This window comes from Myxine glutinosa, chromosome 4 (assembly GCF_964187855.1).
Source record: "Myxine glutinosa chromosome 4, kmMyxGlut1.1, whole genome shotgun sequence".
Classification (NCBI taxonomy): Eukaryota; Metazoa; Chordata; class Myxini; order Myxiniformes; family Myxinidae; genus Myxine; species Myxine glutinosa.
This window is the reverse complement of record NC_136264.1, coordinates 161,262,726-161,286,812: the sequence shown is the minus strand read 5'-3', so window position 1 is coordinate 161,286,812 and position 24,087 is coordinate 161,262,726. Positions and strand designations below refer to the sequence as shown.

Below are 24,087 nucleotides of genomic sequence, written 5' to 3'. Positions count from 1 at the left end.
TCAATCCTCTTTCCAACTTCATCATCCCACCACCATGTTTCCGAGTGCCTCGGTGGTCCTTTTTTCCATCCACATTCCACATACCTCACCAACGGCTCCCAACAGACTAGCTTTCATTGACATCCAACCACTTTCAAGCTTAACCACATCATCCTCTACCCTACTCAGCCTCTCTTTTAATGCCTCCCTTACTGTCACCTCTTTCAACCTCCACACCTTCATTCTCGGTTGGTACTTCACCCGCCGAGCTCTCCTCGCACCTTTCACCCTTATGTCGCAGACAACCAAGTGGTGCTGTGAAACAGCCTCCTCCCCCGGGATCACCTTTGCGTCCCGGAGGTGCCCCCTATCTCGCCTACGCAACATCAGGTAGTCAACGGTTGTCGTCGACCCACCTGACGTGTATGTAACAAGCTTATTGTCCTCTTTCTGGAACTGAGTATTACAAATCAACAAATCAGCTCCATCAGCAAACTACGGTTAAACTACGGTTTCAGGGTTAAACACCCTGAAACTCAAAATTGTTCTGTAACTTATGATAAAGCAATGTACCAAGTCTCAGTTGAATATGTTAGAGGTATGGAAAACAGTCTGGAAAGAACACAGGTGGGATGGACAGATAGCAAACCAAAAGTCCCCTCTGGTGAAACCGGTATGGGACTAACAAGCACAGACTTATGCAAACCATGCAAAGGTTTAGGACTGGTGCATTAGAACATAGCTTAAAATATTCCGATTCTGCTCAATGCACAATTTTATGGACGACGTCTGCACACAATTATAATTGGGAGTGCAAATCAAGATGAAGCTGAAAAATAAAATGAATAACACATTTCTAACTTTTATTTATTAAATGCAAAAATATAATTTCAAAACTACAAACTACTTTCACGTAGCAATGCAACTCCTCGTATCAACAGGTGATGTATAACAAGCTGAGCATTACTAGATATGTTAATACAATTTGAAATGTCAATTTGGAATAAAAGGAAATGCATCAAATGCAACTCCATACAAACCATGTACTGGGAAACAAAATCTGAAATCACTATGTTCAAATGGAATAAAAGAGAGCACGTTATTTCGGCGAATCCAGATGGATTTATTTTATAGCTTGGAGGGTTGGGGGAAAGTGGAGGGGAGGGGGTGGGGGGAGTAGGGGGAAAAAAACCAAACAGATATCACGAAACACTCATTTATTCTGACTATCATTCAAAAAGTGAAACAGCAGATTTATTATTTTTCCTTTTACATAATCCATTGTGACATGCATCGACATATTGCATGACAACTTTAAGTTGTATGCAATTTGTAGTACTGGAGGATGGAGAATGTAGGTAGATGCCATGAAAATACCTTACTGGTTACATTATTGGGTACCAGAGAACAAGGCAACCCAACAAGCTTTCAAAATGATGGAAAAACAACTCCGTGTTCCATCCGAATTGTTGTAATGAAACACCAATGAACAGAGAACAGGTGTGGAGGAGGGCCATGCAAGGTGTGGTTAAAGAGCAAGTAAAGCAATGGTGATAGATACAAATGCAAACAAAAATGGAAGAGATGAAAACTTCAATGTACATAAGCATTAAAAACATATACAACAGAAAGCACACCATGGAATTGCTGAACGATCTGGTGTACACAGCATGAGACCATTCCAAAAAAACGAATGAAGATGAAACTTTTTCTTTTTTTTTTCCATACACTGGCCCAACCTGGAACGTTTGATTTGGTCAATCCGTACAAACCACGAGCATCTGCAAAGTCTCCAGTGAGGATTGGGACGAGATGGCAGAGTTTAAAATAGAAATAGACAAAGTAGAGTCCGTAACAAGCAGACGGGAAAGCTTTTCAGGCAACATGGGCAGGTTGGAGAGAATCCGATTTTTGTGCAAAATTTGAATGTCATTTCCTCTCAAAGCTTTCCTTGGAGAATGCAAAGGTAATTTTACTCGACCCTGCAGCAGTTAATGCTACTGTCAGCATGGTTGTCACGTGATAAAGGCCAATGCAATGGCTGCACCTGCTAAAAGCACAAACTAACCAACACTGTACAGACCTGAAACGCATGCTAAACAATGACATTTCAATCCTGTTATACCAGAAGCCAAGCAGTGCTGTAGGCGATGCGATGATGGCATAACAATCAGCCGGTAATACTGCTCTGGGAATGCAAGTTATATGGTAGCAGACCTCAGGATGAAAATTAACATTTTACAATATCTGTTTACTCAGCAACCTAATGAAAATAAAATTGTCATGGGTTAAAAAGGGTATAGTAGTGAATAGTTATTGCATCACTATTTAACCAGCACCCACACCCCCACCCCCCAACCTTTTCAAAGACATTTTGAGAAAAGTTTATTGCAAATGTGCCTCATTACAATGTTGATCACGAAATTTGAACACCGACTTACGAATGCTAGATTGTTAATGCAAAGTAACATTTTCCCAAGCGATTCAATAATTGGCACGACCAATGACAGATCAAAGCAAAACGTGCTTGCAGTGTCAATCTTGAGAATCCAAGGCAAACGTTTCATTTTGCAGCCATATGGTGCACTTTAAACCTTGGGATCCATTAGGGAAGGAGAAGGGGTTGGGAATGGAAACCGGGTGTTTAAAGGGCTCATATAGGAGTCAAAGCTTGGTATGAAGGAACAACAATCTCAGACGATAATAGGTTGACGAGGTCGTAGGTCACCATAATTTTTTTTTTTTTTTTTCCAGGCAGTCAACCCCTACAGAAAGTAGTCTGGTGTACGCCGTGTGACGTGAGGCTCCCCACGACGTGGCGCAGGATCAAACTGCAAACTGCACAGCACGGGATAAACTTTGTTTCGTTCCAAGCAGTCAACTACATTGTCCAAGCCAACAACAAAACAAACAAAGTTATCAATTCATAATATATGCAGGATGGGAAGGGGAGATCCTGAATTGAGAAAATTTAAATGGGTGGAGGAGTTAGGAGAGAAAGGGAGTGTAGGAGTGTGTTGGGAAATTCAGTAAAGGAATTTGGAAAGAGTCCATCTGCTTGTAAATCCACAATCACTGAATTACATAAAAAGTACAAAAATGGATCCCCTTAACCACAGACTAAACAGCTTACTTCCAATCATCAGCAAGGGCAGGTAATCCATCATAAATGTTGATATAAAATCCTTCCTTTTCTCCAATGGCCTCATCTCAGATCACCAATTTAGATTCAGACCAGGTCACTCCACTTTGGACCTGCTGCTTCTACTCATCCAATGGATGGAGGCCCTCTATGACAACATGAGATCAGAGCTGTGTCTCCAGATACAGTGCCGTCCATAAGTATTGGAACAGTGAAGTCAAATTTATTATTGCTACATACTCAAGAAATTTGGATTTGAGATCAAAATATTAATATGAGGCAAAAGTATGGGTCAGCCTTTATTTCTTGGTATTTCTACGCATACATGTTTTACCATTGTTGAACAACAGCACGTTTGATGTACAGTCACCCCCCCCCCCCCCCCGCCCCCCAGGTAATCACAAGTGTTGGAACAGATGAATTTAAAGTAAATTAAAGTAGTATAATAGTTAGTATTTGGTTGCATATCCATTGCATGCAATAACTGCATCGAGCCTGTGACGCATCAACATCTCCAAACACTTGGTATCTTCCTTTGAGATGCTTTGGCAAGCCTTTGCTGCAGCCATTTTCAGTTTGTTTTGTGAGGTTTTTGACTTTGGTCTCACTTCAGCAAGAAAAATGCATGCTCCATTGGAATTTAAATCAGGAGATAGACTTGGCCAATGTAAAATAATCCACTTTTTCCCCCTGATGAACTCTTTGGTTGCATCGTCAGTGTGTGTTGGGTCATTGTCTTGTTGCATGGTGCAGCGCCACCCAATGAGTTTGGAGGCATTTTCTTTTACATGGCTGACAAAAAATTTATGCACACTTCCGAATTCATTCTGCTGCTGCCTTCATTAGTTACTTCATTAATAAAGATGAGTGAGCCAGTTCCAGAGGGAGCCATACAAGCCCAAGTATGCTACCTACATCACACTACCTACATCATTCTTCACAGGTGAGGTGGTATGCTTTGGATCAAATGCAGTTCCTTCCTTTCTCCACACTTTCACCTTTTCATCGCTTTGGTAAAGATTTATCTTGGTATCATCTGTCCATAAAACTTTGTTCCAGAACTCTACCGACTCACCTCAACTTCTCGGCAAATTCTAATCTGGTCTTTTTATTTTTGGTGCTGATTAGAGGTTTGCATCTTACGGTGTAACCTTTGTAATTATGCTGTCGATGTCTTCTGCAAATGGTAGATTGTGATACGTTCGTCTCTGTTCTCTGGAGGGTGTTGGTGATGTCACTGACAGTTGTTTCAAGGTTTTGCTTCACAACTTGGATGATTTTTCTGTCAACTGCAGTTGTTTTCCTTGGCCGACTTGGCCGTTGTCTATTGCTAAGTATATTAGTGGTTTCTTTCTTTTTCAAGATATTCCAAACTGTTGTATTTGCAATGCCCAATTGTTGTGCTATGGTTCTAGTTGAATTATTCTGTTATCTCAGCTTCCAATTTGCTCGCTTTTCTTTCAAAGACAATTCTCTGGTCTCCATGTTGGTTTATGCCTGTAGACTCCAACGGTGATGGTTTATGCCTGAAGGTGAATATCGGAAAAACGAAGGTGATGGCAAGTGGTAAAGCTTGTGGTGAGGTGGAAAGAACTGGGAAGTGGCCGTGTGCTGTGTGCAGGAAGGGTGTCGGAGTGAACTCCATTCAATGTACAATGTGCGCTGAGTGGGTTCATCAAAAATGTAGTGGTTTGAGAGGGTCATTAACCAGTGTGGCAGCTACATTCAAGTGTAAGGTGTGCACAGAGGGAGCTGCAGATGGAGGAAATGTTGAGTTGGATCTTGAAGACGGCGTGAAGCTGGAAGGTGTGAAAACATTTTGCTACCTCGGAGACATGCTGAATGGAGAAGGTGGATCAGACTCGGCAACGGTTGCTAGAGTGAGATGTGCATGGAAGAAGTTTCGGGAACTGAGTGGCGTGCTGACGAGGAGGGGAGTGTCGTTGAAGCTGAAGGGAAAGGTGTATGCTGCATGTGTGAGAAGTGTTATGATTTATGGGAGCGAGACGTGGGTAATGAACGTAAAGCAGCAACGAAGGCTGGAAAGGGTGGAAATGCGAATGGTTCGGTGGATGTGTGGAGTATCGTTGAGAGAGAGGAAGACAAATGATGAATTGCGAAAGATGATGGGAATAGAGCCTGTGATGGATGCTGTGAAGAGAAACAGATTGAAATGGTTTGGTCATGTGTTGAGGAAGGATGAAAGTGACTGGTTGAGAAGAGTGATGAAAATGAATGTAGAAGGAAGTAGAGGACGGGGAAGACCGAGAAAGACTTGGCTAAAGATGGTCGAAGAAGAAATGCGGGCAAGGGGGTTAACAAGGGGAGATGCAGAAAATAGGGCAAAATAGAGAACATCGTCATGGGGACCGCAAGGCTAACCCCCGCTCTTGCAGCGAAAATGGCCTTTAAATGCCTGTTGTTGTTGTTGTTGTTGTTGTTGTACTCCAAAGGCAGACTCCCAAGGCAAAAGCAAAGGTTAAAACCAAGACTAGACATTCACAGCTCTTTTATGCGTGAACAATCAATGCAACAATAAACACCTGTCAGTCATATGTTCCAATACTTAGGCTTACCAAAAATGGGAGGACTGAACATAAAAAAGTGCAATTGTTGTACAATGGCAAAACATATGTTTAGAAATACCAATAAATAAAAACTGACCATCTGTACTCTTGCCTCATATTCATCTTTTGATCTAAAATCCAAATTTCTTGCATATACAGCAATAACAAATTTGAATTCACCGTTCCAATACTTATGGAAGGCACTGAATATCTCGTGCTTTTGATAGTTTGACATCCAGCCTTGCTCTCCAAATTCTCTGCCTATGTCATCCAAGGACAGCTCCACACATGACTTACTGACTTTCTCTACTCTCACAGCCAACATGTGGCTTTCAACAGAATTCTTTAATCTCCTCCCCCTGTCAAGACTGGAGTGTCCCCAAGACAGTGTTCTGGGCCCAATCCTATTCCTGATCTTCATCAATTATCTCTCTGGAAAATCCCCTTTATCTCATTGCTGACGACTCCACCCTCTGCTGTGCCATCCCCCATCCTTCAGACAGGCAGGCATCAGCCTCTTCCCTTTCTTCAGATCTTGACAAAAATCACAAACTGATCAAAAACTTGGAATATGTGTTTCAATCCTGACAAATCTCTCACTCTCTTCGCCAAAAGGACCAGATGGTAAATCCTCCCATATACTTTACCAATCCTCTTGAAGAAGGTCAGGCACTCAAACTCCTGGGTCTCACTATCAGTTATTATTTTTCTTGGGCAAACCACGTTTCAAAGTTGGTTTCCAAAGCCAGCAAGCCAAATGGGCATTCTCAGTCATACAAAACCCTTCCTTGGCATGCCTAAACTCCTTTCCACTATCAAGGCTTTCATTGGCAGGTTGTGTGCTGTGCTCCCCAATGGGTTGGCTCTCCTGCCTCATACCTTGCTCAACTTGATACCGTGAAACCCAAGGCCTTCAAGATTATTGGAATCTCCCATGCTGAAGCTGAGTCTATCGGCCTATCACTTTCCCATCGCAGACAGGTCAGTGGTCTGTCTGTGTCTGTATCTGTCTATTCTCTTACCACTTCCTTTCTTGTCTTACACCCTCTGCCCTTTCAGTGCTTTCTCCCCTCCCCTCTTGCACCTCCCCACAGGTTTTTGCAGGGCTCACAATCCACAATCAACCCCTTCTGTTGAATACCTAAATCCAGGAACACTGCTATATGTAGGTTATCAATACATAACCACTGAGCAACAGACTACCATGTACACACCGGATCATTTTGGTGCGGGTGCATGGCAGTGAATCTATAACACAATGCTGTTAAGCATTACAATCCGAGTATGACATGCATAAAATTATCATTCAATGATTTGCACACCTCACCAAAAGACTTTTAGGCAGTCAAATTATATTTTATCGTTTCCAAACTTGACCGTATCTGGGGGGAAAAAAAACAAAACAAAAAAAAACACCTTCATCAGACAAGCCCATGCAAGGTATATCCATACTTACAATGAGTATTTCAGAGTATCATCCAGCTCCATAATCGAAGCCTGGTTCCCACAGCGGTAGCAGTAGTTTGGAGCACTGAAAATAGTCACCACATTACGATCGTGACACCAATTGTATCCCTGGAAAGAACAACAGCCTAGGTGTCAATAGAGGCATTTTTCTCAGGCTGGCATGCCACAATATCTCAATTCAACAAACAAACAGAATATAACTCTTCGACGTCGACCAATATGCCTGCCCCCACATTATTAAATCATTATTACAAACAGCATCAGCCCACGGGTCCTAAAATCCTGCTCTGCCGCTCGTTCACACCCTCTCTCTATTCTCTTCACCCTCTCTTTTGCTCAAGGTCATCTGCCATCAGCTTGGAAATCAGCCAACATCACCGCTTTACACAAAAAAGGTGCAAAAACAGATCCTTGCAACTACAGACCAATCAGCCTTCTCCCAATTATCAGCAAAGTCATGGAATCCATCATTGCTTAGGATGTCAAATCCTTCCTCTTCTCCAATGGCTTGATCTCTGATCATCAATTTGGTTTCAGACCAGGTCAATCGACTCTGGACATGCTGCTTCTGCTGTCTCAACAATGGATGGAGGTCCTCATTGCCAAACAGGAAATCAGAGCTGTCTCCCATGACATATCACATGCCTTCAATACAGTCTGGCACCCTGCCCACCAAACTCTCCTCTTATGGTATCCAGAGAAACCTCCACACATTGCTTGCGGACTTCCTCTATGGTCGTAGTCAACGTGTGGCCCTGAATGGATTTCTCTCATCACCCCTTCCTGTTCAGGCTGGAGTTCCCCAAGGCAGTATTCTGGGCCCTGTGCTTTTTCTTGTGTTCATCAATGATCTCTCCGACTCTCTGGAAAATCCTCTCTATCTCTTTGCTGATGACTCCACCCTCTGCCGCTCCATTCCTCATCCCTCAGATCGGCAGTCTGCAGCCTCCTCACTCTCTGCAGACCTGGACAAAATCACAGACTGGTCAAACAAGTGAAACATGTCTTTCAATCCTGACAAATCTCACACTCTTACTATGTCTCTCCGAAGAGACCGACTGGACAACCCTCCCATCTACTTTCTCAACAATCCTCTCCAAGAAGTTCTGTCACTCAAGCTTTTGGGTCTCACTATCTGCCATAATAATTCCTGGGAAAACCACATTTCCAAGCTGGCCTCCAAAGCCAGTCACCAACTGGGCATCCTCCATCATGCAAAGTCCTTCTTTGGCACACCTAAGCTCTTCACCACATAAAAGGCTTTCATCCACAGCTCAATGGAATACTGCTCTCCCCTCTGGGCTGGTGCTCCTGCCTCACACCTTGCTCGGCTTCTCACTGTTGAATCCAAAGCTTTCAGAATCATTGGAATCTCCCGTGATGAAGCTGACTCTGAGGACCTTTCACTCACTCACCACAGGCAGGTAGGTGGTCTGTCTTCTACCGACTCCTATCCAGCCTGGCTCCCCCAGCTCTATCTGTGCTCTGTCCCGCAAATATTCCTACAGGTCGCACAAGATCTGCTAGAAACCCTCTTCTGGTGAAATTTCTAAAATCAAGACTCTCTATTCACCTTCACTCTTTCATTCCTCATTTCTCCCACCTCTGGAACAAACTCCCTCACTCTCTTCAATCCCACTCTTCCCTCAGGGTCTTTAAAACGGATGTACACCACCATCTCTTATCTTCCCCCATCCAAAAGTTTTATCTTTTCTACCCCCGTTAATTCACCCCAGATCCACTTTTTTGAAATACCAACTTCTTTCCTGGAAGTCCTAGCAGTGTCCATGTATTTTGTACCTCATTATATAAAATTACATCATTATACAAGCTTGTACGAAGTTAGATTTCAATCCCTTCGGCTGTTCTAAAGTATCACGTTTTACCTGACATGACCTCTGACCATTGACACTGAAATCTAATGAGTTCACTTTGAATCATGATAGTCGGACCACGCTATTGGCGGGGGGATGTGTTCCTAGAAAATCCGCTAATAGCGAAACCCACGAATAGCGGGGCATTGTTTCAATGGAAAAAGGGTGATAGGTTCCCGAGTCGCGAAAATCCGCAAATAGAGAGGACCAAACCGCGAACGGCGAGGCAAAATCCGCAAATGGTGACACAAATCCTGAGAATGTCGAAGATAATCCGCGAAGGTTGATGAAAGCCCCGGAAATGGCAAGACAAACCCCATGAATGTATGCCGTGGCATTGTTTCAATGGGGGAAAAGCGAGATACGTTATAGGTTCCCGGCGGTTCCTGATTCATAGAGGAAAAATTTTAATGTTTAAAATGTTTTCGACCGCAAATGCACATGATTACAGTTTCGCAAAAAATGCTTCCAAAAAAAACAAAAAACAAAAAACACCAGGTACCATTTCCAATTTGTCGAAGGATTACGCTTACAGTTTATTAACAGTGATTAACCATACCACACTGTGAAAGTAAAAAATATATATAAAAAAATAAACACCATCATGTACCGTTTAACCCTTTGAGTACGGGGGTTTTTTTGATAAAAATACCCCCGGTACGGAATTAATTTTGCATTTTGGTACGGGAATGCAACCACGTAGACGATCTATTTATAGGTATAGTCAATGACGTGTAGCAACGTCATCCGTACACAAAACTTTTTCGCGGGTTGCAGCACTGGACGTCATCCGTACTCAAAGGGGTAAAAATTTGTATTTTACAAACGCACAACTTTCAAATGATGATGCTGATGACGATACAAAAAAAAAAAGAAAAAAAAAAGAGCTACATTTATTCCTCGAACTCTGTGGATGACCCAATGATAGTCCTGCAACGTCATGCACCGAGGGAGAGGCAGGACAGGCAGCAGTTTAGGGTGTTGGTGAGGACGCTAGTGAGGACACAGAGGGTGGCAGGAGAAGAGGGGGCTAGTGGTGTTTAGGTGGAGGGAGCAGAGTGAAAGAAGTGGGTAATGGAGAGCTGCCTGGCAGATTGCCGCAGGTTTTGAGGCAGCTCTTTGTCGGGGGGGGGGGGGGGGGGGGGGGGAAGCAAATCATCCAAGCTTCTCTTGAACTTGAGGTACTTCTCCATGACTGGGTCAGCATCTTCCAACTTGTCGACAAGTGTTCGCATGCCATGCAGCAACTCACCCAGGAACTGGACTGTCAGGTTAGACCTCGGCACCTCTTCCTCATCACTGCCCGCCTCCTCCTCCTCAGAAACCTTAATAATGGCCTCCAACTCCTCCTCAGTGAGGTTGTCGCCATGTGAGACAATGAGATCCTCCAACACCTCAGGCTGAATGTCATAAAATCCTTCCCCTCCCAACTGCCGTGCCAACCCGACAATCCCATGCCTCTCCTCAGTGTTATCAGGAAAGCCAGTAAAGTTTCTGACTGCCTGTGGCCACAGGTTGTGCCAGCACACGTTGTTGGTGGAGGCTCTCACCTCTTCCAGCGACTCCTTGATGGCGACAATGCAGTGGGCAATGTTGAAATCCTTCCAACACTGCCCGACGGTGAGCCCTGGGTCAGACTCCATTGCATCCAAAATTCGGTGAAAGTTGTGACGGGTGTAATAAGTTTTAAACGTTGAAATCACACCTTGGTCGAGTGGCTGGATGAGGGAGGTGGTGTTGGGCGGCAGGAAGATCACCTCGACGTTCGGGTGAGCCACGTCCAGGTTTGCGAGGTGGCCAGGAGCATTGTCCATGAGCAAGAGAACCTTGAACGCAAGGTTTTTGCCCAGTGTGTACCTCTCCAACTGAAGGATGAAACAATTATGGAACCAGTCCAGGAAGAATGCTGCCATCACCCAGGCTTTCCTGTTGGCCCTCCAAAACACGGGCAGAGTTTGCTTGTTCTTGCCCTTGAGAGCACGCAGGTTCCAGGAACAGTACAACATCATGGGTTTCAGCATGGGGTCCCCTTTTGCGTTTGCACAGAGGAGAAGAGATACCCAGTCCTTGGCAGCATTGAATCCTCAAGCTTCGAGCTGAAAGTTCTCGTGGGAATCTTTTTCCAGAAGAGGCCAGTCTTGTCAGCATTGAACACCTGCTTGGGAGGTATCCCTTTCTTCGATCAGCTTCGCGAGTTGAGCAGGGAACTCTTTTTCCACCTCGTGGTCCACGGAGGCACGCTCCCCTGAGAGCTTCACATTTTTGAGACAGTACCGCTCCTTGAAACGATGAAACCATCCCCTGCTTGCAGTGAATGAGGTCGCGCTGCATCTACCATCATCACTCGGCGCATCACTCGTGCTGACACACCACCTGCGCCAGACAGATGATCGTAAATTTGTTTGGCCTTTTCGCGAATGAGAGGTCCATACAAAGGCATAATTTTCTGCATGTTGTCCTCGATCCATATGCTGAGAGCCTTCTCCATCCCTTCTATGTGGACATCCTGGACATGGGTGACCACCTTCGTACTTTATAAAGCGCTCGCTGGAATACTGTCTCGAATCGCCTTCTTGTTCTTCCGTATGTAGCAACCGGTGGATTAGTTGATGCCATAATGCCTGCCCACAGAGGCCGCACTCTCTCCTCTCGAAATGCTGGTCGAACAGCTCCACTTTCTGGCTGAGGCTCACGACTTTCTTCTGCCTCTTGGTAGTGAACGCAACTCCAGCACTGGTCTTGCGCTTGGGAGCCATTATTGAACGATGAGCAGAGCAAGTCAAAAACACAGGTCAAAGCAACGGGACGAGAACAATGATCGAAATCTAGGACAGTCTGTATATATGAAGGATTGAGAGCAATGTGGGTGTTGAGCCTATCTGCTAATTTCAATACGTAATAGATTTAATGAAGCATTTGCATTCTATAATTCATGAGGTTGACACGTTTTCCTAGCTGATGAAACATCCCCCGAAGCGTTTCCATTGTGTAGCATTTCTGATGATGCTTTACCATAAATTGCAAACTGTAATCGATTTAATGAAGCCTTTGCATTCCATAATTCATGGAGGATGACTTGTTTACACACGGTGGGATATCCTGCAAAGCTCTTTATTATAGTCCAGCTAAAATTTGCGGCTGCAAAAGCCATGAAAACGCATATCACACAGCAGTCTTGCTCGCAGCTTGGAGAAGATTTTTTTTGCGTACGTCCGCCTGCTTTTTGCATGGCTGGTAAAAGATGGTTTTTATATATGTCAAACTAGCGGCTTGTGAATTTTTTTTTGCGCCCTTGAAAAACTGCGAATTCGCTGTACATGGCCATGAATGGAGGGGGGGGGGGGGGGCGCTATTTCACGGAACACAGCCGCAAAAAGAAAAAAAAAGTGAATTTTGCAGGGCATTTTTCCACGAATAGAGAAACATCGCATTTTAGTCACATTTTATCAACCGCAAATACGTAAATTCCGTGAGTATCAGAACCGCGAATTACAGGGTCCGACTGTATATACTTAATTATCCCATCACCAGTTCAAAGGTTAGTGCAGTAACAGAATTTTAATTCTTACCTAACGAGACCTCTGAACTTTGACCCCAAAATCTAAACAGTTCATCAGAGCATCATTAATACATACTTTACCAAGTTTGACTTGGATCCTTTCAGCTTTTCTTAAGTTGTCACGGTAACGAAAACCTTTCAAGGACGGATGGAAGCACGGATGGACAGCCCGAAAATACAATAACTATGGTCACTTCGTCGGCAGAGGCATTAAATTAAAAAAAAGAAAAAAAAGAAAAAAGGTTTCACCTTGACCGACATGTTATTTACTAAAGACGATAGGAGAGGCCAAAAACGCTGTTGTAATATTTTAGTAAAAAGGAAACAAGGAAGGACTTTTTATTATCTCTGCACACCCAGTGTGCTACTTTGCTTACCTCCATAACCAGCTGATGTGCACGAGAAACCAGTGTAAGCCCATTGCTGTGATTGAAAGTTTCAGATATATCCTGGCCAAACGTATAACCAGCACCACGCGGCGAGATCCCCCATCCACCACGATCATCGGGGTCTGACCACAGCAGGTCACACATTGGGCCCTGGGGAAAGCAAGGTTCAGTGCAAAACCATCAACATGCAACAATGACAAGATCAGAACACAAAAGGAAACCTGTTGTGGTTGAATGCACAGCAGGTAACTCTTAATCTCTCACTCCAGCAGCAGGCAGAAGAAGAAATACAATACACAGAGGTAAAAAGATAAAACAAAAACAATGCTACTTTGGCCGGCAAGGATTACAGCAAGTGTGGCAACGGGGGTGGCAATGCAATAAGATCTGAGAGTGTCAGTTCAAATCCAGTTGGAGGCTGCATTAGCAATTGGGATTCCAATATTCATGAAGTCAAGCCAGTATCTGAACTTCCACATCACGAATGGACTGTTGGCAGAAACTCAACTGCCTCTCTGATGATGTACAGCGGTCTAATCTATCTGCCCTACCTGGTCTGGTCCACATGTTAGGCTAATCCACTCACTGTGGCCAACTCCTATTTCCATTCCTTTTTACAGGAGGTTGTTCAGAATGGATATGGGTTCATCCCTATTCCTCCACTTTCCACGAGAAAGATAATAAATAAAATAAAACACGAATGGTGTGTCACCTCATGTGGAACCTCCTGCAGGCGATCCAGAGCTCGGATGTGATCCAGTGTGTCTATGGATGGCGAAAGCCCACCATGAAGGCAAAATATCTGCAAAGAGAAAAGCAAATGAAACCACTTTACTACAATCAATGGCTTATGGGGCTGGTTGGTGTCTGTCTTCTAAAGTCTGAAATGCAAAAGTGCATTGCAACAATAAATAGAAGGGCACTCTGTTGAGCACATACCTCCAACAGGCTGAACACTTCTTCTTTTTTTTTGTATATAAGATCGAGGCTCGTGTAAGAGCTAACATCAATCACAAAAAAAAGGGGAAAAAAAGGACACACAAAACATACAATAAAGGGAGCGGGAGACAAGATGGGGAGAGAGGGAAGCACACAAGTACAACAGCAGAGAACAGGGACATCGGAAGATCTGTGGGAGGGAGAGGGCTTGGGGGGAGGAGGAACGGGTAGGCGGTGGGGGAGGGGGGGTGGGAGAGGTATAAAACACATGGACTCTGCTAGAACGTCCAGGAAAGAAGTCAGCAATTCAAAAAAAGTGGATCTGGGGGTGAATGAATGGGGGTAGAAGAGATCAAGGTTTTGAATGAGGGAAGAGAAGAGATGGTGGTGAACAGCTGTTTTAAAGACCTGGAGGGAAGAATTGGATCAAAGAGTGTGGAAGTCAGCTCCACGGGTGGGCAAAGAGCAAAACATGAGTGGAGGTGAGCAGTGGTTCTGGATTTAGGCTGTTTCACTGAGAGGGGTTTCTGGTGGACTACATGCATCCAGCAGATACCTGGGGGAGAGGGGGGAGGGCTAGAGCACTGAGAGGGCAGAGGGTGCAAGACCAGAACTGAGGCAGAACAAGACAGAGCCCACTGACCTGTCAGCGATGACGAAGTGAAAGGTCCACAGACTCGGGTTCACCACGAGAGATTCCATTGAAAGCCTTGGTTTCCACGCATCAGGCTGAGAAAGATGCAAGGCAAGGGAGCCAGCCCAGATGGGAGAGCAGTGCTCCATCGAGCTGTGGATGAAAGCTTTGTAGGTGGATAGCTCAGGTGTGCCAAGGAAGGACTTTGCACGACGGAAGATGTCCAGTCGGCATCTAGCTTTGAAGGCCAACTTTGAAAGGTGGCTTGCCCAAAAGAGAACATGGCTGAGAGTGAGAACCAAGAGGTTGAATTGACTGAACCTCACACAGTTGTTGAGAAAGTAGATGGAATGGTTTGCAGAATGGAGACAGAGTGAGTGTGTGTGATTTATCAGGATTTAAAGACATGTTCCAGGTGTATGACCAGTTTTATTTTGTCAAGGTCTCAGGAGAGGGAAGAGTCTGCTGCCTGTCTGAGCAGTCATCAGGAAAGAGATAATAAAGATGATTTTCCGAAGAGTCAGTGAGATCATGGATGAAAACCTCAGGATTTTTTCAAGACATCAGATTGAAACTTAGAGCTTATTTGTGTGCAGGAAAGCAGGAAGGACTTTTTTATTATCTCGACACACCCACCCCACTGCGCAATGCGCATGTGTAGTATATGTGTATAAAATCTGGTTTAAATTAGTCAAAGATCAAGATAAATGGCGTCTAAAACATGTAAAACACCTATTAGGCAGCAATTAGAAAATGTATCAACCACATTAATGGAACAGGGCAGATGCGTTGCTAACGTTGCCACTTCGGATATTATATTTTGCTCTACCTATAATATTACCCTTTTTTACGGCGTAGCCCATAGGGGAATGCCGTCTACAACATTGTTTGTATGTATGTCCCTCACAAACATCCACCAATCAGAGCTGAGGATCTGGTTACGTGATTGGGGGGGGGGGGGGGGGGGGGGGGGGGAGACAGTGTTTAGTAACCATTAGTTTCATATTTTACTAAAATGAAATATAATAACCTTTCTGTGGAACATTTTGGGGTCCCAAGCAGGTGTCATAAGGTAGGTTTCAGAAATTCCTCAATAAAAGTATGATTTTGAAATGTGATCGACACGGATCTTGCTCCCAAATCCGGAAGTGAACAGATGGTTCGCTGGTTTGCTAAAATATCAATGCAGGTACAATCGTGTTTTTACATTATATTTTGATATATTAATATTGTTGCGGATTCGGGGTTCGGCGCTCCCCTTATCGAGGGGGGGGGGGGGGGGGGGTTAATCCTCTTGTCCTTTAAGCTGGCCGTCCCGAGTCCTGGAGCTATGACGTCACTTCCGGTCAGCGCTGAATAGGGTGGTAGGCCAAATTGTTCCTATTACCTATTTACCAGCGCCTTCCGGGAAGCGAGGAAATGAGCCCCACCCGAGCCGCGGCGGTAATGGACACGCCGAGCGAAGCGAGCCGCGACCCAGACTGTTAACGGTGACTAGACCCGATTCTGAGCAGTTCCTAATCATGCCACAGGTACTCAATTGAGAAAAGACCAAAGCGATCGGATGGAGAGGAAACCAGAGTAAAGGAAGAACAAAGAATGGTTTATTAATTATTTACAAAACCAAAGAGGAAACAAAAGGAACGAATGTACAGGAAGGGAAGAAGAAGGACACAGGACAGTCTTACTCTACAACCCCAGACAAACAGACACACTCACACGGGAATTGTAGCGGGCAGGGTGGAAGGTCCAGGTAGATGGTTCCAAGTAGGTCGACTCCGTCCAGGCTCCGGTTCCGTGGGCGAAGAACGGCAGGCAGCTTCGCATGTCGTCGACCGCGAGCGGACCTTACATATAGCGGGGGGACCGGGATGCTGCGTACGTAATACGTTTATCGAGCAAACGCTCTCTCTCTCGCAAGTTCATACAAGGGCTTTCCGAAGCAGTTCGTCAAAGGGCTCTGCGCAGCTTCGTCTCTCAGCAGCCGACACTCCCAGCAGACCTCCCACAAGCAGTCCGTCTCAGCCAGACCCCACAAAGCGCCGTCTCCAACCCGAGTCGACTCTGTGAAAAGGCTCGCGCTGGCGCTTATATTACGCGCCCCCAGATTACTCCGCGCTTCATCGAGCCATGCCTGTGATGGTATTCACTCAGCCCTGGTTGGCTGGTGGAGCTCACCGGCCACGCCTCCGACGGCTGGTTTACAGGCCACACCTTCTCCTTGGCCGTCCGCCCCCTTTCTTCGGGCCTGACCGCATGGTTAATGGCGGCGTAATGAGCTCAAATACCAGTTTACTGCAGCGAACGCTGCTGATCAACCACGTGATGTTTGGGGAGAGACAAGCACCGCCTGTAGGGGCGCATAATGGCGCCGCTTGGAGAGAGAGATTGGAAAAGAAGCGAATGGGGCCTATCTTATTTGATTAATGCAACGCAGATTCAACTATTGGGAACACGGCCTTACCTAAACACATACTAATGAAATAACTAAAGTTCCTATGGTGGCCTACGTGTTGCATATGGACTAATTAAGGGTGCAACCTTTAACCTTTTAAATGATTGGATATTTACAAGAATTATTTACAAGGTGAGGGTTCTAAAACCACAACAATATTATTGTATCAATTTGTGATTGGAATGATGAATGATGCTGTTTGGAATGAAAATAGAGATATTGAGTTTAAAGCAGAATGAGGAAATGATGCAAGGGTTTCCATCGATAACATTCGCGAATTCCCCATTTGCAGTTTCGCCATTGACTGGATATAGCAACATTCAGACTAGGTACTTTTTTTGTCCAAATCCTTCACAAACGAGTTGTCAATACCTGATGTTCGACTGATGGTGGCACAGGAATGTGGAATTTATTGGTTCATCATTTGCCTTTTTTTTTTTTTACCGAAGTCATTCACGAACCAGCTGTCCATGCCAGAAGTCCAAAAAAATTAATACTTACATTTTTTGCTCACTGCTAACTGGTATCCCCACCCACATCCTCTTCACCTGAAGTATCAAACCAGCCGGCTACGCCGTTGTTAGACTATCGGTCTTGTTTATTAATGACATTTATATTCAAGTGCACATGCGCATAAATGGAATAAAAAAAGAATTACCAGACATATTTACCGAAAAATAATCCTCTTCCAGAAGCGGAGGAAGTTGGTGGTACATCTTCTTTTTAACCTTTCTTCAATGAATGTGGGCATGTTTATCAATTGGAGGCAAACTTGACCCGGCAACATCGGCGGCATATTCACCAGCATCCATTTGGACGAATAACATCTAATTAAACTTTTCCGGTAACACTTTTACAATGCCTCTTAGTCAATTATTATTATTATTTTTTTGAATCCAAGATCGAGGCTCGTGTAAGAGCTAACATTAATCACAAAAAAACAAAAACAAATGGACACACAAAACATACAATAAATGTGTGTGAAGCAAAGTACAGTATTTCTTTCATAGATTTTGTACTTCAGCGATATATTTTGGCATCTTTATCAGTCTTGTAAGTTATGAAAACACTTAAGAATAAAAGGTGTGGCTTTTAAAATTGAACAAGTGCGAGTTGAGACGACAAAGATCGAGAAGTGGAATTCATAACATGACGATATATGTGTGAAATGAAATAAAAAGGGGGAATGTAAACCTCAAATCGATATCGATAACTGAGTCGATAACAACCGATTTTTCTTTTTTGGCCACAAAACGAAAACAAACATTTTCCCACAACCTATAATTTGAAGTCACTAAATACAGGGACTTTCAAATGATGTAATGCAGCCTAGAATGCTCAGTGCGCAAGCACAGAAGCCCCAAGAAAGAGCGATTTTCAGGGCATCATAAAGTATTGTACCGCATATAGTGCGTGTGAGAAAAGGAGTGTTACCTAAAATGCCTCACAAAGCTTCTAAAATAAAACACAAATACTTGGAAAAGTACCTGAGAGAAAGGGCTGTGCCTCTGCACAACGAAAAACTTGGAGAACTTTCTCAGCTCACCGAACGGGCAGCTTACCGGACTGCAAATTCCCAAGCATGTGGGCCGATCTAAAGCCTGAGTGAACCGGCGTGTGGAACCCTCACTACCAATGAACCCCACTACCACAAACCCCCTCGCTACCAGTGAATACAACACACAACAACATGCATTTTAAAGGCCATTTTCCCTGCTAGAGCGGGGGTTAACCTTGCGGTCCCCATGACAATCTTCTCCATTTTGCCCTATTTTCTGCATCTCTCCTTGTTAACCCCCTTGCCCGCATTTCTTCTTCCACCATCTTTAGCCAAGTCTTTCTCGGTCTTCCCCGTCTTCGACTTCCTTCTACATTCATTTCCATCACTCTTCTCAACCAGTCACTTTCATCCTTCCTCAACACATGACCAAACCATCTCAACCTGTTCCTCTTCACAGCATCAATCACAGGCTCTATTCCCATCATCTTTCGCAATTCATCATTTGTCTTCCTGTCTCTCAACGAAACTCCGCACATCCGACGAACCATTTGCATTTCCACCCTTTCCAACCTTCGTTGCTGCTCTACGTTCATTACCCATGTCTCGCTCCCATAAATCATAGCACTTCTCACACATGCAGCATACACTTTTCCCTTCAGCTTCAACGACACTCTCCTCATCATCAGCACGCCACTCAATTCCCGAAACTTCTTCCATGCACATCTCACTCGAGCAACCGTTGCCGAGTCTGATCCACCTTCTCCATTCAGCATGTCTCCGAGGTAGCAAAATGTTTTCACACCTTCCAGCTTCACGCTGTCTCCAAGATCCAACTCAACATTTCCTCCATCTGCAGCTCCCTCTGTGCACACCTCACATTTGAATGTAGCTGCCACACTGGTTAATGACCCTCTCAGACCACTACATTTTTGATGAACCCACTCAGCGCACATTGTACACTGAATGGAGTTCACTCCGACACCCTTCCTACACACACAGCACAGGGCCACTTCCCAGTTCTTTCCACCTCACCACATGCTTTACCACTTGCCATCACCTTCGTCTTTCCGAAATTCACCTTCAGACCTTTTGTCTCCATACATTCCTTCCACGTGTTCATCTTTTCCTTCAGTCCATCCATACTTTCTGCAATCAACACCAGATCATCTGCATACAACAACTCCCACGGTAAACCCTCCTTTACGTTCTGAGCCAGCACCTCCATCACAGCTACAAATAGTAGTGGACTTAGTACCGACCCCTGATGCACTCCCACCTTCACCTCAAACTCACTACTGTTCCCGTCCTTCGTCCTTACAGCTGTGCGCACTCTTTTGTACATTGCCATCACTACTCTGATCAACCATTCCTCCACTCCTAACTTCCTCAATGCCCATGTCAATACTTTGCGTGGAACCCGATCGAATGCTTTCTCCAGATCAACAAACCAAAGAAACAACTTCTTCCTCTTCTCCATGTACTTCTCCTGCAACTGCCTCACAATGAAAAGCGCGTCTGTCGTTCCTCTTCCTGGCATGAATCCAAACTGCATTTCGTCGATCTTCACTTTCTTCCTTATCCTCCTCTCCAACACCCTTTCCAATACCTTCATTCCATGCTCCAATAACTTTATCGCTCGGTACGAGCCACACTCCAGAGGGTCACCTTTCCCCTTGTATAGAGGGACGAGGGTACTCAGTTCCCAATCCACTGGAATGCGGCCTTCTTTCACCACCAGATTACAGATCTCTGTCATTCTCTTCACACCCCAACTTCCTGCTGCCTTCAACATATCTCCCACAACTCCCGTCGGCCCTCCCGCTTTCCCACTCTTCATTGCTTTGATCGCTTCCTCAACTTCCTTCTCAGTTATCTTCTCTGCCGGTCCTAAAACTGGGTTACTCTCTATGTTGCCATCCCATTCTTTCTCTGTATTCAACAGCATTTCCATATATCTTTTCCATCTTCCTTTAATTCCATCTGGGTCGACAACGATTTGTCCCACTTCATCCTTCAAGCAACTCACCCCCATCACATCACACCTCTCTTTCGCTATCTGCTTTGCAATCCTGAATACTGCTTTCTGACCCTCTTCCGAATCCAAGCGTTCTCCGAACATTTTCCTGCATGCCTCCTGCGCCTTTGCTACCTCTTTCTTTGCAGCCTTCCTGGCTGCCTTATAACTTTCATGCTCTGCTGTTTCTGCTCCCGTACCCTTTGCCTTCTGCCACTCCTTGAACTTCTTCGCTACCAGTGAATGGACTACGTATTTGGATTAGGTGCTTCGGAAAAACGGTCGGAAAGACACATTTGGGGCTAATTAATGCACAGGTAAGTTTTATTACATTTGCTATTTATCATGTTGAGGGGGGGGAGGGGAGGGGACACAGGAGTACTCCCATGGAGTGGATTTTTCCCAGTTACCCCTGCCAGAGTGTGTTTGCTTGTCTGTGTGTCTGTTTGTCCACACAGAATAAATATGATTTTCTCTGCAACCATTGGTTCGATTGACAGGAAATTTTCACCATCACTCAATTTTTAAAATGAGAATTATGACGTCATAGTTCACGTGGTACGGGCACCATCTTTTTGAAAAAAAATTGCACCTCTATATCTCCGAAAGCACTGCATAAATAAAATTGAGACATGGCTCATTGTAAAGAACTCTCAATGAGGAATAACATATGTTAATGGTGGTCATAATTCGACAAGTACAAAACTTCATCTGATCAAGATGAAATTCCTTGAGCGTCATCTATAGATAAATTGGTGGAGAAAAAATAATAATAATGAGGATGTCATTGGTCACGTGGTTCGGTCTACATGTTTGTTTTAACACAAAAGCCTTAAAAATCACAAAAAACATCCTGGCGAGGGTCTGTATCTCTGATTGCTCTTTTTTATTTTATTTGTGTCTTTTGTGCATGTTGCGGAATTAAGTGTTTTACGGTGGCCGGAGTGCAAATCCTACCGCCAACTTCCTACAAAGAGGTAAACCAAGTGTAGGACATCCACAGACAGTTGGGCACCAGATATGGATAGCTGTTGGCTCACGAGGAGCTCCTCTGCTCTGATAGGTTTTGTTTTTCATTTTGTTGGGTGTCCATATCCATACACCCTCCTCACCAGGAAAGCTGGTGGAGGAGATGCTTTAGTTGCCGACAACCCAACCATGAAACAGGTTAGTACAGGTTTATAGTTGGCCAGCCAAGGGACGTTAAAAAACTTTTGATGGCATGGCGTGTTAAAAGCAGTCAGCCATGCTTAATCAATTATGTGGCACCTGTAGCAAGTCACAGATCTGATCTGGCCCAACCCGTATTCTTGGCCCGATTCGCCAGATTGTTTAGTGTTGCTCCTCAATCCGCCATCACATTGCTCTTCCCTGAACTTAGGTTTTGCATTTGCAAATGGTATCATCGTCTATCTTTAGATTTCTTTCTGTACAAGTCTGTGAAGAAAACCATAATTAAAAGTGCCATGCAGCACATGCAACAATGACATGCATGCCTCATCTCATATCTATGAAGGACATTCATTACCTGGCCATCAACAAGTGCAGTTAGAGGCAGGTAATCGAAGAGATCTGTGAAATATTTCCAAACGTTGGCATTTCCATATTTGCGCAGACACTCGTCATAAAACCCGTACACCTGCGTGATCTGGCGGCTCTCGTGATTTCCTCGAAGAATGGTGATGCGCTCGCGGTACCTAACCTGTCAGGCAGTTGAGATGTTCCGATATTAGTTTGCAGATAGTATCAATGGTGTAGCAAATATCATCAACAAGGATCAAACATTGTTAAATGCAGACTTGCAAATCACTGTCTATGTAATCACGTCACAGATTTGTGTATTCATAGAATAAATATAGACCCCTTCACCACCCAAAAAACAGTAGTTACCTTATCACTCATACATACCTTCAAGGCAACGAGCTTTGTGACTGTCTCTACCGAGTAATAGCCCCTGTCCACATAATCTCCCATAAAGAGGTAGTTTGTGTCGGGCGATTTTCCACCGATGTTGAACAGCTCGACAAGGTCGTGGAATTGTCCATGTACATCCCCACAGACAGTAACTGGACAACGCACTTCTTGTACATTGGACTCCTTTGTGAGTATTTCTTTTGCCTGGAATAGAATAACGATGAGGGTGGAGGGGGAGGCGACTTTAGTAAATTTTGGCAAACTTTAATATTCTCCTTATTGCATGGACTTTTCAAAAACTATTTTAAACAAGAGGAAGAATTGCTTTGCAATAAATGGCCCCTATCAAGCTTCAGTTCAATATGTTAAAGGGTAAGGGGATAAAGTCTGGAAAAATTTTCATACCAGTAAACACATCCCTTTATTTGGGTGGTGTATAATGCTGCGTTCAGTGCCACAAGTAATAAATAAAAAAAACCCAATGTACATACATGAAGCAAAAACATGTGCATATATAATACATCACAGTTATATACCTGGGACCATTCCAATTACATTGGGCCATGAACTGGCACACAGGCCTAAGACCCAAGGCATGCCAATCTGTGCAGCTTTATTCGGGTTAGAGTCAGGCCAATTGTCCAGCCAATGGGTGAAAAGCCATGTGGTGGCGTCAAGGCAGCTAAAAACTGAACCATGTATAATGGGTGAAATTTTCTAAGTTCAGAAAGGGCATAAACTCATTCATATATATATATAATTAAAAATATATGACAAATTAGTGAAATGCCCCAAAACTCAAACTTGTTCTGTAACATATCATAACAAAGCCATGTACACCAAGTTTCGGTTGAATAATGTTGAAGGGTATGGGATGAATCGATTCGATTTTGGTGTAGATCCGGATACGATAATTTATTCCATGTTTCAATTGCAAATCAAGGGGGCTCCCAGGAAGGGGGAGAGAGGAGAGGGGAGAGGGGAGAGGGGGGAGGGGGGGAGGGGAGAGGGGAGAGGGGAGAGGGGAGAGGGGAGAGGGGAGACCCCCTCCCCCCCAAACTTCGGATCCCTACTCGTTCATTATTTACCAACAGATTGCTCTGAAACCTGATACAGCCCTTCTACTCAATGGTTCGCAGGATCGCTCAGTCTTAGGTTTTTTTTCGATTACGCATCAGGGGGCCTCCCAGAGGACCAGGGGGCTCTGAGGGGGATTCTCCCAAATCAGCAGAGGTCTAAAATACAACCTCAAGAGATGACCATCAGCCCACTCAGAGCTATTTTTTATGATTAAACAGACATTTCAATCTAGGTAAATTGATTAATTAGCTTTCCAACCTGAACCAAGTAACCTTATTATTAACTTTCCAATGTTGTCTTTTTTTTATACGACAGTAGGAACCCTTCGACGAAAAGAGTGATGGACGTATGCAACTTTTAGTACTATACACATTAATTATCAAGGTACAAATTATTGTTTGCCAGTGATTATTTATTTTTGCTTGCTCACAATAACCACCGACGAGCTCAAATGGAAAGGGACCACAGGGGGCTGCTGGGTTCAGAAGGGGGGAGGCGGGGGGGAGAGGCGCAGTTTGTTTCGCCAATCCCATATCCCACCCCCACCCTCTCCTCCTCAGGGGTGCTTATTGG

The 24,087-nt window shown here is 44.4% G+C and overlaps 1 protein-coding gene across 1 annotated transcript in view; it reads right to left on the bottom strand.

Annotated features, from left to right (window-relative positions):
* Positions 1-1,181: 1,181 nt before the first annotated feature.
* The window catches only part of LOC137425454 (serine/threonine-protein phosphatase 2A catalytic subunit alpha isoform), a 45,709-nt gene continuing 22,803 nt past the window's right edge, over positions 1,182-24,087 (bottom strand). Inside the window, exons 2-7 of the mRNA XM_068113912.2 lie at positions 22,429-22,638; positions 22,049-22,222; positions 13,690-13,779; positions 12,966-13,127; positions 7,145-7,263; positions 1,182-2,817 (exon numbers count right to left, since the gene is read on the bottom strand). Of these exons, the coding sequence (XP_067970013.1) occupies positions 2,745-2,817; positions 7,145-7,263; positions 12,966-13,127; positions 13,690-13,779; positions 22,049-22,222; positions 22,429-22,638 (828 nt within the window). The 3' untranslated portion in view covers positions 1,182-2,744. The remainder of the gene's footprint in view (positions 2,818-7,144; positions 7,264-12,965; positions 13,128-13,689; positions 13,780-22,048; positions 22,223-22,428; positions 22,639-24,087) is intronic.